The sequence below is a fragment of the Pelodiscus sinensis genome, chromosome 30 (genome assembly GCF_049634645.1).
Source record: "Pelodiscus sinensis isolate JC-2024 chromosome 30, ASM4963464v1, whole genome shotgun sequence".
In the NCBI taxonomy this organism is placed as follows: domain Eukaryota; kingdom Metazoa; phylum Chordata; order Testudines; family Trionychidae; genus Pelodiscus; species Pelodiscus sinensis.
This window is the reverse complement of record NC_134740.1, coordinates 8,000,419-8,013,589: the sequence shown is the minus strand read 5'-3', so window position 1 is coordinate 8,013,589 and position 13,171 is coordinate 8,000,419. Positions and strand designations below refer to the sequence as shown.

The 13,171-nt window shown below is 47.8% G+C and overlaps 1 gene segment (V, D, J or C); it reads right to left on the bottom strand.

The window, feature by feature from the left end:
• Positions 1-11,680: 11,680 nt before the first annotated feature.
• Positions 11,681-12,915, bottom strand: LOC142821343 (immunoglobulin heavy variable 1-46-like). The segment is given in 2 exon segments: positions 11,681-12,078; positions 12,490-12,915. Coding segments are annotated over 2 exon segments (447 nt in total).
• Between the last annotated feature and the right edge of the window lie 256 nt (positions 12,916-13,171).

Here is a 13,171-nt window from a genome sequence, read left to right as displayed (position 1 = left end):
TCATTGAAACGGGGCTCAATGGTGTAAAAGATGACTTTATAGAACTAGAGAAGTATTAGGTTTTTTTTTTTTTTTTTCCCATGCAAGTAAGAGCGTCGGAAAGACATCTCGTTTGCGAAAGTATTTGCGTAGTTCTCGACTATGCGTGGCAGGTTTTTAGCGCATTTCAAAGGCCATATCGGAATTTAGCTAGACTAATGCCTCGGTAGAAATCCTGACATGGGGCAATGCTGACATAGTGGTGTCCAAGTCGCGAGCACATTCTAAAGCACCTACCCCTACTACTGCTGCACTTTACTGCAAAAGAAACGTGCAGTTCGCGTGTTGGGCGGAGTCATTGAGATCGGGAATCAATTTTCTATAAAAAATGCATCTAAGCAGCTAATGAGCGATTGGGCGCTTTGTTCCTGCACGTGAACACTTCCCAAGCAAATCAAGTGTACGACTCGAATTTTAAAGTCCTCCGGTATCATTCGATGGTAGTTAGCGCACCTTTGAGGCCAGATAAGAAGTCCTCTAAAACCGTGTTTTGCTAGGATTACTGATATTGGTCAAGACGGTGATCGGGGTCCACAAGTATTGGTAACTATTTACGAATCACAGCATTCTGTAAGCTCAGCATAACCGAGTGTAGCTAACCCTAGCTAGACACTGTTGCACGCCCATTCTTAGGCAGCTTCATAGAAGAGCCTTCTACTGTCCCAAAACTTAGCAGCGCAGATTCTGCCTCGACTATCCTGACTACATGAACGCCACTAACTCAGCAGTGTCCAATAGAGCCATTACTAGCCAGACGCCGTTTCTCACAAATTCTTATATGGCATCAGACATTTGCTACATACCGGCCTCAGGGGGTGGAAGACTGCACAACTACATTCGCACACGAGCTTGCTTTGCGACATTCTCACATGCACGAAAATCACCGAATCGTTCGACTGGCCCTGTAAAGAAATGCTTTACTAATTCAATCCTGTTATCAAAGCCCCCCACCTCTCCGTATACATCAAGTTTCTTTTCAAGCAGAACGGAGCACATTCTATGCTGCTTCTGCTCCTTAGAGTGGGCATTGCTGAGCTATTGGTTTAAAAGTAGGATCGCATTCTAACGCAGATGTAGTTTGGACTGTGCTGCGTTACGCCTGAGAGGATAAGTGCTCTTTGAGGGGGGCATCGAAAACAAGCATCAAGTTTGGAGAGCATGTCTTTAGAGCGCTAATGAAGGAGTAGTTGCATTTCCTTCATGTAAGAACGTCCCAAGCAAACGGGGTGTGCGATTGTACTTCTGCAGTCCTCCAATCCGTGCGTCTTGGTTTTAGGCGCATTTCTGAAGCCATATAAGAATTGGTGTGAAACAGTGTCAGCTAGTAATACTTACATTCGGCAATGTGGTGCCCCAAGCGTCCTAGCATTCTGACGCACATAGAGCATAAATTGCGCTGCGTTTTTTTAAAGGAAACTTGATTGTTGAGGCGTCATTGAAACGGGGCTCAATGGTGTAAAAGATGACTTTATAGAACTAGAGAAGTATTAGGTTTTTTTTTTTTTTTTTCCCATGCAAGTAAGAGCGTCGGAAAGACATCTCGTTTGCGAAAGTATTTGCGTAGTTCTCGACTACGCGTGGCAGGTTTTTAGCGCATTTCAAAGGCCATATCGGAATTTAGCTAGACTAATGCCTCGGTAGAAATCCTGACATGGGGCAATGCTGACGTAGTGGTGTCCAAGTCGCGAGCACATTCTAAAGCACCTACCCCTACTACTGCTGCACTTTACTGCAAAAGAAACGTGCAGTTCGCGTGTTGGGCGGAGTCATTGAGATCGGGAATCAATTTTCTATAAAAAATGCATCTAAGCAGCTAATGAGCGATTGGGCGCTTTGTTCCTGCACGTGAACACTTCCCAAGCAAATCAAGTGTACGACTCGAATTTTAAAGTCCTCCGGTATCATTCGATGGTAGTTAGCGCACCTTTGAGGCCAGATAAGAAGTCCTCTAAAACCGTGTTTTGCTAGGATTACTGATATTGGTCAAGACGGTGATCGGGGTCCACAAGTATTGGTAACTATTTACGAATCACAGCATTCTGTAAGCTCAGCATAACCGAGTGTAGCTAACCCTAGCTAGACACTGTTGCACGCCCATTCTTAGGCAGCTTCATAGAAGAGCCTTCTACTGTCCCAAAACTTAGCAGCGCAGATTCTGCCTCGACTATCCTGACTACATGAACGCCACTAACTCAGCAGTGTCCAATAGAGCCATTACTAGCCAGACGCCGTTTCTCACAAATTCTTATATGGCATCAGACATTTGCTACATACCGGCCTCAGGGGGTGGAAGACTGCACAACTACATTCGCACACGAGATTGCTTTGCGACATTCTCACATGCACGAAAATCACCGAATCGTTCGACTGGCCCTGTAAAGAAATGCTTTACTAATTCAATCCTGTTATCAAAGCCCCCCACCTCTCCGTATACATCAAGTTTCTTTTCAAGCAGAACGGAGCACATTCTATGCTGCTTCTGCTCCTTAGAGTGGGCATTGCTGAGCTATTGGTTTAAAAGTAGGATCGCATTCTAACGCAGATGTAGTTTGGACTGTGCTGCGTTACGCCTGAGAGGATAAGTGCTCTTTGAGGGGGGCATCGAAAACAAGCATCAAGTTTGGAGAGCATGTCTTTAGAGCGCTAATGAAGGAGTAGTTGCATTTCCTTCATGTAAGAACGTCCCAAGCAAACGGGGTGTGCGATTGTACTTCTGCAGTCCTCCAATCCGTGCGTCTTGGTTTTAGGCGCATTTCTGAAGCCATATAAGAATTGGTGTGAAACAGTGTCAGCTAGTAATACTTACATTCGGCAATGTGGTGCCCCAAGCGTCCTAGCATTCTGACGCACATAGAGCATAAATTGCGCTGCGTTTTTTTAAAGGAAACTTGATTGTTGAGGCGTCATTGAAACGGGGCTCAATGGTGTAAAAGATGACTTTATAGAACTAGAGAAGTATTAGGTTTTTTTTTTTTTTTTTCCCATGCAAGTAAGAGCGTCGGAAAGACATCTCGTTTGCGAAAGTATTTGCGTAGTTCTCGACTACGCGTGGCAGGTTTTTAGCGCATTTCAAAGGCCATATCGGAATTTAGCTAGACTAATGCCTCGGTAGAAATCCTGACATGGGGCAATGCTGACATAGTGGTGTCCAAGTCGCGAGCACATTCTAAAGCACCTACCCCTACTACTGCTGCACTTTACTGCAAAAGAAACGTGCAGTTCGCGGGTTGGGCGGAGTCATTGAGATCGGGAATCAATTTTCTATAAAAAATGCATCTAAGCAGCTAATGAGCGATTGGGCGCTTTGTTCCTGCACGTGAACACTTCCCAAGCAAATCAAGTGTACGACTCGAATTTTAAAGTCCTCCGGTATCATTCGATGGTAGTTAGCGCACCTTTGAGGCCAGATAAGAAGTCCTCTAAAACCGTGTTTTGCTAGGATTACTGATATTGGTCAAGACGGTGATCGGGGTCCACAAGTATTGGTAACTATTTACGAATCACAGCATTCTGTAAGCTCAGCATAACCGAGTGTAGCTAACCCTAGCTAGACACTGTTGCACGCCCATTCTTAGGCAGCTTCATGGAAGAGCCTTCTACTGTCCCAAAACTTAGCAGCGCAGATTCTGCCTCGACTATCCTGACTACATGAACGCCACTAACTCAGCAGTGTCCAATAGAGCCATTACTAGCCAGACGCCGTTTCTCACAAATTCTTATATGGCATCAGACATTTGCTACATACCGGCCTCAGGGGGTGGAAGACTGCACAACTACATTCGCACACGAGCTTGCTTTGCGACATTCTCACATGCACGAAAATCACCGAATCGTTCGACTGGCCCTGTAAAGAAATGCTTTACTAATTCAATCCTGTTATCAAAGCCCCCCACCTCTCCGTATACATCAAGTTTCTTTTCAAGCAGAACGGAGCGCATTCTATGCTGCTTCTGCTCCTTAGAGTGGGCAATGCTGAGCTATTGGTTTAAAAGTAGGATCGCATTCTAACGCAGATGTAGTTTGGACTGTGCTGCGTTACGCCTGAGAGGATAAGTGCTCTTTGAGGGGGGCATCGAAAACAAGCATCAAGTTTGGAGAGCATGTCTTTAGAGCGCTAATGAAGGAGTAGTTGCATTTCCTTCATGTAAGAACGTCCCAAGCAAACGGGGTGTGCGATTGTACTTCTGCAGTCCTCCAATCCGTGCGTCTTGGTTTTAGGCGCATTTCTGAAGCCATATAAGAATTGGTGTGAAACAGTGTCAGCTAGTAATACTTACATTCGGCAATGTGGTGCCCCAAGCGTCCTAGCATTCTGACGCACATAGAGCATAAATTGCGCTGCGTTTTTTTAAAGGAAACTTGATTGTTGAGGCGTCATTGAAACGGGGCTCAATGGTGTAAAAGATGACTTTATAGAACTAGAGAAGTATTAGGTTTTTTTTTTTTTTTTTCCCATGCAAGTAAGAGCGTCGGAAAGACATCTCGTTTGCGAAAGTATTTGCGTAGTTCTCGACTACGCGTGGCAGGTTTTTAGCGCATTTCAAAGGCCATATCGGAATTTAGCTAGACTAATGCCTCGGTAGAAATCCTGACATGGGGCAATGCTGACATAGTGGTGTCCAAGTCGCGAGCACATTCTAAAGCACCTACCCCTACTACTGCTGCACTTTACTGCAAAAGAAACGTGCAGTTCGCGGGTTGGGCGGAGTCATTGAGATCGGGAATCAATTTTCTATAAAAAATGCATCTAAGCAGCTAATGAGCGATTGGGCGCTTTGTTCCTGCACGTGAACACTTCCCAAGCAAATCAAGTGTACGACTCGAATTTTAAAGTCCTCCGGTATCATTCGATGGTAGTTAGCGCACCTTTGAGGCCAGATAAGAAGTCCTCTAAAACCGTGTTTTGCTAGGATTACTGATATTGGTCAAGACGGTGATCGGGGTCCACAAGTATTGGTAACTATTTACGAATCACAGCATTCTGTAAGCTCAGCATAACCGAGTGTAGCTAACCCTAGCTAGACACTGTTGCACGCCCATTCTTAGGCAGCTTCATAGAAGAGCCTTCTACTGTCCCAAAACTTAGCAGCGCAGATTCTGCCTCGACTATCCTGACTACATGAACGCCACTAACTCAGCAGTGTCCAATAGAGCCATTACTAGCCAGACGCCGTTTCTCACAAATTCTTATATGGCATCAGACATTTGCTACATACCGGCCTCAGGGGGTGGAAGACTGCACAACTACATTCGCAGACGAGCTTGCTTTGCGACATTCTCACATGCACGAAAATCACCGAATCGTTCGACTAGCCCTGTAAAGAAATGCTTTACTAATTCAATCCTGTTATCAAAGCCCCCCCACCTCTCCGTATACATCAAGTTTCTTTTCAAGCAGAACGGAGCACATTCTATGCTGCTTCTGCTCCTTAGAGTGGGCATTGCTGAGCTATTGGTTTAAAAGTAGGATCGCATTCTAACGCAGATGTAGTTTGGACTGTGCTGCGTTACGCCTGAGAGGATAAGTGCTCTTTGAGGGGGGGCATCGAAAACAAGCATCAAGTTTGGAGAGCATGTCTTTAGAGAGCTAAATAAGGATTAGTTGCATTTCCTTCATGTAAGAACGTCCCAAGCAAACGGGGTGTGCGAATGTACTTCTGCAGTCCTCCAATCCGTGCGTCTTGGTTTTAGGCGCATTTCTGAAGCCATATAAGAATTGGTGTGAAACAGTGTCAGATACTTACATTCGGCAATGTGGTGCCCCAAGCGTCCTAGCATTCTGACGCACATAGAGCATAAATTGCGCTGCGTTTTTTTAAAGGAAACGTGATTGTTGAGGCATCATTGAAACGGGGCTCAATGGTGTAAAAGATGACTTTATAGAACTAGAGACCTTTTTTTTTTCCCATGCATGTAAGAACGTCGGAAAGACAGCTCTTGTGCGAAAGTACTTGTGTAGTTCTCGACTGCGCGTGGCAGGTTTTTAGCGCATTTCAAAGGCCATATCGGAATTTGGCGAGACTAATGCCTCGGTAGAAATCCTGACATGGGGCAATGCTGACATAGTGGTGTCCAAGTCGCGAGCACATTCTAAAGCACCTACCCCTACTACTGCTGCACTTTACTGCAAAAGAAACGTGCAGTTCGCGGGTTGGGCGGAGTCATTGAGATCGGGAATCAATTTTCTATAAAAAATGCATCTAAACAGCTAATGAGCGATTGGGCGTTTTGTTCCTGCACGTGAACACTTCCCAAGCAAATCAAGTGTACGACTCGAATTTTAAAGTCCTCCGGTATCATTCGATGGTAGTTAGCGCACCTTTGAGGCCAGATAAGAAGTCCTCTAAAACCGTGTTTTGCTAGGATTACTGATATTGGTCAAGACGGTGATCGGGGTCCACAAGTATTGGTAACAATTTACGAATCACAGCATTCTGTAAGCTCAGCATAACCGAGTGTAGCTAACCCTAGCTAGACACTGTTGCACGCCCATTCTTAGGCAGCTTCATAGAAGAGCCTTCTACTGTCCCAAAACTTAGCAGCGCAGATTCTGCCTCGACTATCCTGACTACATGAACGCCACTAATTCAGAATTGTCCAATAGAGCCATTACTAGCCAGACGCCGTTTCTCACAAATTCTTATATGGCATCAGACATTTGCTACATACCGGCCTCAGGTGCTGGAAGACTGCACAACTACATTCGCACACGAGATTGCCTTGCGACGTTCTCACATGCACGAAAATCACCGAATCGTTCGACTAGCCCTATAAAGACATGATTTACTAATTCAATCCTGTTATCAAAGCCCCCCACCTCTCGGTATACATCAAGTTTCTTTTCAAGCAGAACGGAGCGCATTCTATGCTGCTTCTGCTCCTTAGAGTAGGCAATGCTGAGCTATTGGTTTAAAAGTAGGATCGCATTCTAACGCAGATGTAGTTTGGACTGTGCTGCGTTACGCCTGAGAGGATAAGTGCTCTTTGAGGGGGCATCAAAAACAAGCATCAAGTTTGGAGAGCATGTCTTTAGAGAGCTAATGAAGGAGTAGTTGCATTTCCTTCATGTAAGAATGTCCGAAGCAAACGGGGTGTGCGAATGTACTTCTGCAGGCCTCCAATCCGTGCGTCTTGGTTTTAGGCGCATTTCTGAAGCCATATAAGAATTGGTGTGAAACAGTGTCAGCTAGTAATACTTACATTCGGCAATGTGGTGCCCCAAGCGTCCTAGCATTCTGACGCACATAGAGCATAAATTGCGCTGCGTTTTTTTAAAGGAAACTTGATTGTTGAGGCGTCATTGAAACGGGGCTCAATGGTGTAAAAGATGACTTTATAGAACTAGAGAAGTATTAGGTTTTTTTTTTTTCCCATGCAAGTAAGAGCGTCGGAAAGACAGCTCGTGTGCGAAAGTATTTGCGTAGTTCTCGACTACGCCTGGCAGGTTTTTAGCGCATTTCAAAGGCCATATCGGAATTTGGCGAGACTAATGCCTCGGTAGAAATCCTGACATGGGGCAATGCTGACATAGTGGTGTACAAGTCGCGAGCACATTCTAAAGCACGTACCCCATAACTATTGCTGCCCTTTACTGCAATTTAAGCGTGCAGTCTGGCTAGTAATAATTCTATTGGACAATGCTGAGTTAGTGGCGTTCATGTTGTCAGGATATTCTGAGGCAGAAACTGTGCTGCGAAGGTTTCGGACAGTAGAAGGCGATTCTGTGAAACTGCATAAAAACGGGCGTGAAATAGTGTCTCGCTAGGGTTAGATACACTCGGTCATGCTGCGCTTACAGAATGCTGTGATTCGTAAATTGTTACCAATATTTGTAGACCCCGATCACCGTCTTGACCAATATCAGTAATCCTAGCAAAACACGGTTTTAGAGGACTTCTTATCTGGCCTCAAAGGTGCGCTAATTACCGTCGAATGATACCGGAGGACTTTAAAATTCGAGTCGTACAGTTGATTTGCTTGGGACGTGTTCACGTGCAGGAAAAAAAACCCAATCTTTCATTAGCTGTTTAGGGGTATTTTTTTATACAAAATTGATTCCTGTTCTCAATGACTCCGCCCAACCCCCAACTTCACGTTTCTTTTTCAGTAAACGGCCGCAGTAATTATGGGGTAAGTGCTTTAGAATGTGCTCGCGATTTGTACATCGCTATGTCAGCATTGCCCCATGTCAGGATTCCTACCGAGGCATTAATCTCGCCAAATTCTTATATGGCCTCTGAAATGCGCTAAAAACCTGCCACGCGTAGTTGAGAACTACACAAGTACTTTCGCACACGAGATGTCTTTCCGACGTTCTTACGTGGATGGGAAAAAAAAAAACCCTAATAGTTCTCTAGTTCTATGAAGTCATCCTTTAAAACATTGTTGTGTGGTGCCTGTCTTGTTCTGGACAGTTGAGCTGGGGAGTTGAAACAAAAGTTCTCTTAATCCCTTTGAACTGTTTCATTGTATAGTGAGTCTGATTCTTGTCCATGGACACCAGGATCGGACAGTTTATGTGCTGGGGATGGAGTCTGAGTGATTATAAGACTTGTAATAATAAAATCCCTTTGCAGAGTGGGACTGGGCCTTCAGCACTAGGTGATGTGAATATTTGCCTGCTTTGGAAGTCTGTAACAGACTTGCTGTGGATGAACCTGCCACAGCTCCCATTGTCCTCATGTGGGGAGTCCCTGATGCTCTCCTAGGAGATGAAAATGCCCCTGTGTTTGGGCTCCCCCTGTGAACCGTGTGCCCCACCCTCTAGGAAGCTGCACAAGCTGCATTTTTGTGTGCACCCTCCTCGGACAAAAACGGGGGGGGAATTTTTTGCTTGGGGTGGCAGAAAACCTAGAGGTGGCCCTGATGCTAAGCAGGGTGCTTTCGGAATCAGGTCTTTATCCCATGCCTCGCTTTGCCCACCAGCCCCTCCCGGAATGATTCCAATGCCCCCCCTTCCCTAGACCCCCAGCCTGCGGACCGCCCCATTGGCCTGCGGGCGGCGCTGGGCTCAGTGACGTCATAAAGGACTCGGGCGGGGCTTTTTCTCTCCTGGGAAACTGTGGAATTGCGGGAAGGGACAATTCCTTTCTGAAACCTGCAGAGACGGCTCATGGGGCTAGAAGAGGCCGGGCGGAGAGTCCAGCCTGCCGGGTGAAGTCTGGCATTTCTCCGAGCCTCAGTTTCCCCTTCTGTAGGACGGGGCATGTCGGGAAAGTGCTGTGACACCCACTGACGCAAAGATACATTTATGAATAAACAACAGCAACGCTGGCAACTCCCGGGGTCGTTCTCTCAGTCACCTGTAGGGAAGATGCACCAGGGATGAGTCTCCAGTGCGGTTGTTTTAGACACATTTGCGGGGGGAGGGAGAATTAATTTAGTCTTTACAGATGGAACTAATTACGAGACAGCTACTAGCAGACGAAAAATTCAGAAATGCGCGTTTCGAAACCCGGGTTCCCAAACCCTGCAGAAGGGTCACGGAGCGATCAGCTTCACAGAGCCCCGCTGCCAACGGCTGGGTCCTGAGCGGTGTGACAGCGCTGTTCTCTCCCGTAGCGTTTCTCAACCTTTATTTATAGCGCGCCCCTTTTCAAAAGAACAGTCGAAGTTCCCCCAGAACCTACAGTTTTCAGACACATTTTTTTTGTATCATTGCAACACATTTGTTTAAACAGCTTAATGCCATGTTTGGGTAGAAAAAGTACAAACAGAATAAAGTGTTTTAGAAATGAATTTAAAAAAGTCAGATTTCTCCAAATTTCAGTTGTGTTGAATTACGCCCCCCCCCCGCAGACTTCTCTCAAGTACCCCTCAGGGTACTCGTACCACTGGTTGAGAAACGCTGCTCTAGTGACTGACTAGAACGCCTGAGCGACAGGGGCTCTATTCCAGCTGGGGAAGGGCTGCTTCTGTCTGGCACAGCTGTTCGCATCCGCCCGGGAGATGGAGGCAGAGGTGCCCGGGTGGAAAATATTCTTTTTTTTCATTGGCAGGGAGGTCGGTTCGGGAAATCTCTTTGCTCTGAGCTCATTTGGCCTCTCTGCGCTACTCAGAATCCGCTTCTCCTTTTTGTGCGAGTCCTTGCTGGGCTCTGTGTCGCTGTGTCTCCTGGCGCAGTAATAGGTGCCGCTGTCTCCGGCTTCCAGGCTTCTCATTTCCAAATACACCTCGCCCTTGGAGGTGTCCCTGGAGATGCTCAAGCGGCTTTTCAGCGAGTCCAGGTACCAGGGCTGACAGGAACATACATGAGTCAGGGGTTCGTCCAGGGACTCACGGGTAAGGTAAACATGCCGTGTGACTTCCGGTCGTTGCTTCAGACCAGTGGAGCGCAAATACTGGCCCGCGGACCTGATTCGGTCTACAAGGATCAGTCCCTAGCATGCACCCCTGTGACATATTGGGGGGGTACCTTGCTGGTGGCTATGCTGGGCAGTGGGCTGTGGGTGACCTCCACTGGCTGCCGTCTGTAGCGCGGCACAGCAGGGCAGGGTATGAGTCATTATGCAAGGGGGCTTCGAAACTCTTCAGACAGGTGGAACAATGGGAAGAAGGGGAGTGGAGCCCTGGCTGGGGGCAGGGCTGGAGGTGAGGGGGTTAGTTTCTGTCTGGGAGCATGGAGGAGACAGCCTAGGGAAAGGGAATGGAATTTAGGGGCCCAGTCTCCCCCATCTCAAGGGGGGCTGAGGCATCCTAGGCCTGCCCTGTAACCAGATTACACCTGTGCTGTGCTGTATCCTGGAGAAGCAATAAACACCCTTTATTCTACTGGCTGGTGGAGTCTATCCATGCCATTACGGGGGTGCAGGAGACAGGAAAACCCTGACGACATGCCATCACACATGGGGAGCAGGGAGGTTGCACTGCCGTGGTCCCCATTTACAAAAAAAAGGGACACCCAGGTGCTAAGAGCCTTTAGTCTGGCCTGCAGCCCCACAGGACTCATGCCTGCTCTCCTGGATATGGAGCTGACTGGTCTGTGATGTCAAACAGGGCTGGCCTTACCATCAGTGGAACTGAGATGGCAATCTCAGGTGCCAGACTGGGTGGGCCACTAGGACCCAGTGTATAGAAAATTGTGTCTGCTGCTGGTATTCTCTCTGCTCTAGATGCATAGAGATGGTGGAGTGCTGTGCTGGAGGAAGGAGGGAACAAAGAACAGGAAAAAGGCAGTATTGAAACATTACAAAGTTTTGGCCAAAGCGACGGAGCATGGGGGCATCATTTGAGCTCCCTGCTTCACATGCCAAAATGTTGTTGGTCGGCCCTGACAGCCAACCACCAGGTTGGGGCTCAGGAGACGTCCATGCGGTTCCTGGTTTTGTCCCTGACCTGCCGGGTGACAGCAGCCAGGTCCCTTCTGCTCCCTGAACTTCATTTTCCCAATCTGTGACGTCTCTTTAGATGGAGCATCCACATCTGATGAGAAGCAGGTACTGCCAGGAACAGACACGTTTCCGGTGTTTGTCCATGAACACACAGGTAAGGTAAATGCACCTTGTAGCTTCCTGTCTCTTGTAACTTGATGGAGCCCAGAGGTGGGCAAATACTGGCCCGGGGGCCGGATTCCGATAGTCAGAGTTAGCTCCTGATCGGCCCCCACATGCCGTATTTACCTGCGCCTCCACAGGTACAGGGATCACAGCTCCTGTTGGCTATGTGGAGAGTTAGGAGCGTGGGTCCCCTCGCGGGGTTTTTGAACGGTGGTAGCTGCGGTTTGTGTCACTGTGCACCGAGCACAGTAATACGTGGCAGTGTCATCGGCTCGCAGGCTGCCCACCTGCAGCCAGGTCGTACTTATGGAGTTCTCCCTGGTGATGGTGAATCGCCCCTGGAAATTTTGGGCATAGCCTGTTTCACTATCGCTGGGATCAATGTATCCTATCCACTCCAGGCCTTTCCCGGGAGCCTGCCGGACCCAGCTAAGGTAATTGCTGGTAAACGTGTAGCCGGAGGTTTTATATGTCAGCTTCACGGACTCTCCAGGCTTTTTGATTTCTACCCCAGACTGAGTCAACTGGATCTGGGAGCTGGCACCTGTCAATTAAAAAAAAATACCGTTAATTCCATTCTATTCCTCCTCTTCCCAGCCTTATCCAAGTACCCTTCCCTGCCTTATCACAGGGTCTGATCTGCCTTTTAATAATAATTTGTCCATGGCATATTCCTCTTCAGAAGAAGTACAGTTATCCTTCTTGCAGAGGGGAAACTGAGGTATAACTGGGCTGGAGGTTTTTCAGAGCTGCGTACGGCATTCCTACTACAGAGTAATGAAAATTGGGCATCACAATACCCTATTTGGGTTTAAAATTCCACCGTGTGCGATTTCCTCAGAGCTGCGATTTAGAATCCAGAGTTCCTGATCCACCTCCTACGTCTTCATCTTCAAACCATCTTTGCTCCCCCAGCCCAGCTGTGCCCAGCAGACACCGGCGTCCATCCCCTTACCTGAGACAGCCGCCAGAAGGAAACAGAACCCCAGACCGATCATTGCCATTCTCCTCTCCCACCTTGTGTGCTGCAAAGCAGGAAACCAGCCGCCTGTTGGTGAGCCCCCCCGGCTGTCTTTATCAGGCACATTTCCTCCCACATTTGCATGTGGGCGTGGCTACATGGTATGACAAAACCTCGGCTTTGCCCACCTTTACTCATGAATGGCCTCCGAATCTGGAGGGACGCAGCCACGGAGGCGGCAAGAGCAGATCTATGGAATTTGGGCCCCGATCTAGGACAAAACGAAAGCTACTGTGATGTCGGCGGGCCGTCCGTGTTAGTAAAGGACAATTGGTGAATGTCAATGTAAGCGGGGGAATGGTCCCGCTATTGTGGGGAACTTTCCTGGCTTCTATACACCCCGGTGAAATGAACCAGCGAAAGGATCTGCGTCCCCGCTCCCACTTCCTTTACCCCACGGCTCCCTGATCCTGAGGGCTCCCCCTCCACTCTCCTGAGTAGCAGAGCCCTTGAACCCCCAACAAGGCTGGGCCCAGGTTTCCTGGGGCTTAATCCCTGACCTTGTAATCACTAGGGGCAGGAGTTAGGGTGTCCCCACTCCGAGGTGCTCTCTTTACACTGCAGGCCTTCTTGGCCCAGTGATCACTTCATAAGGTTCAAAGCAAATACAATTTAT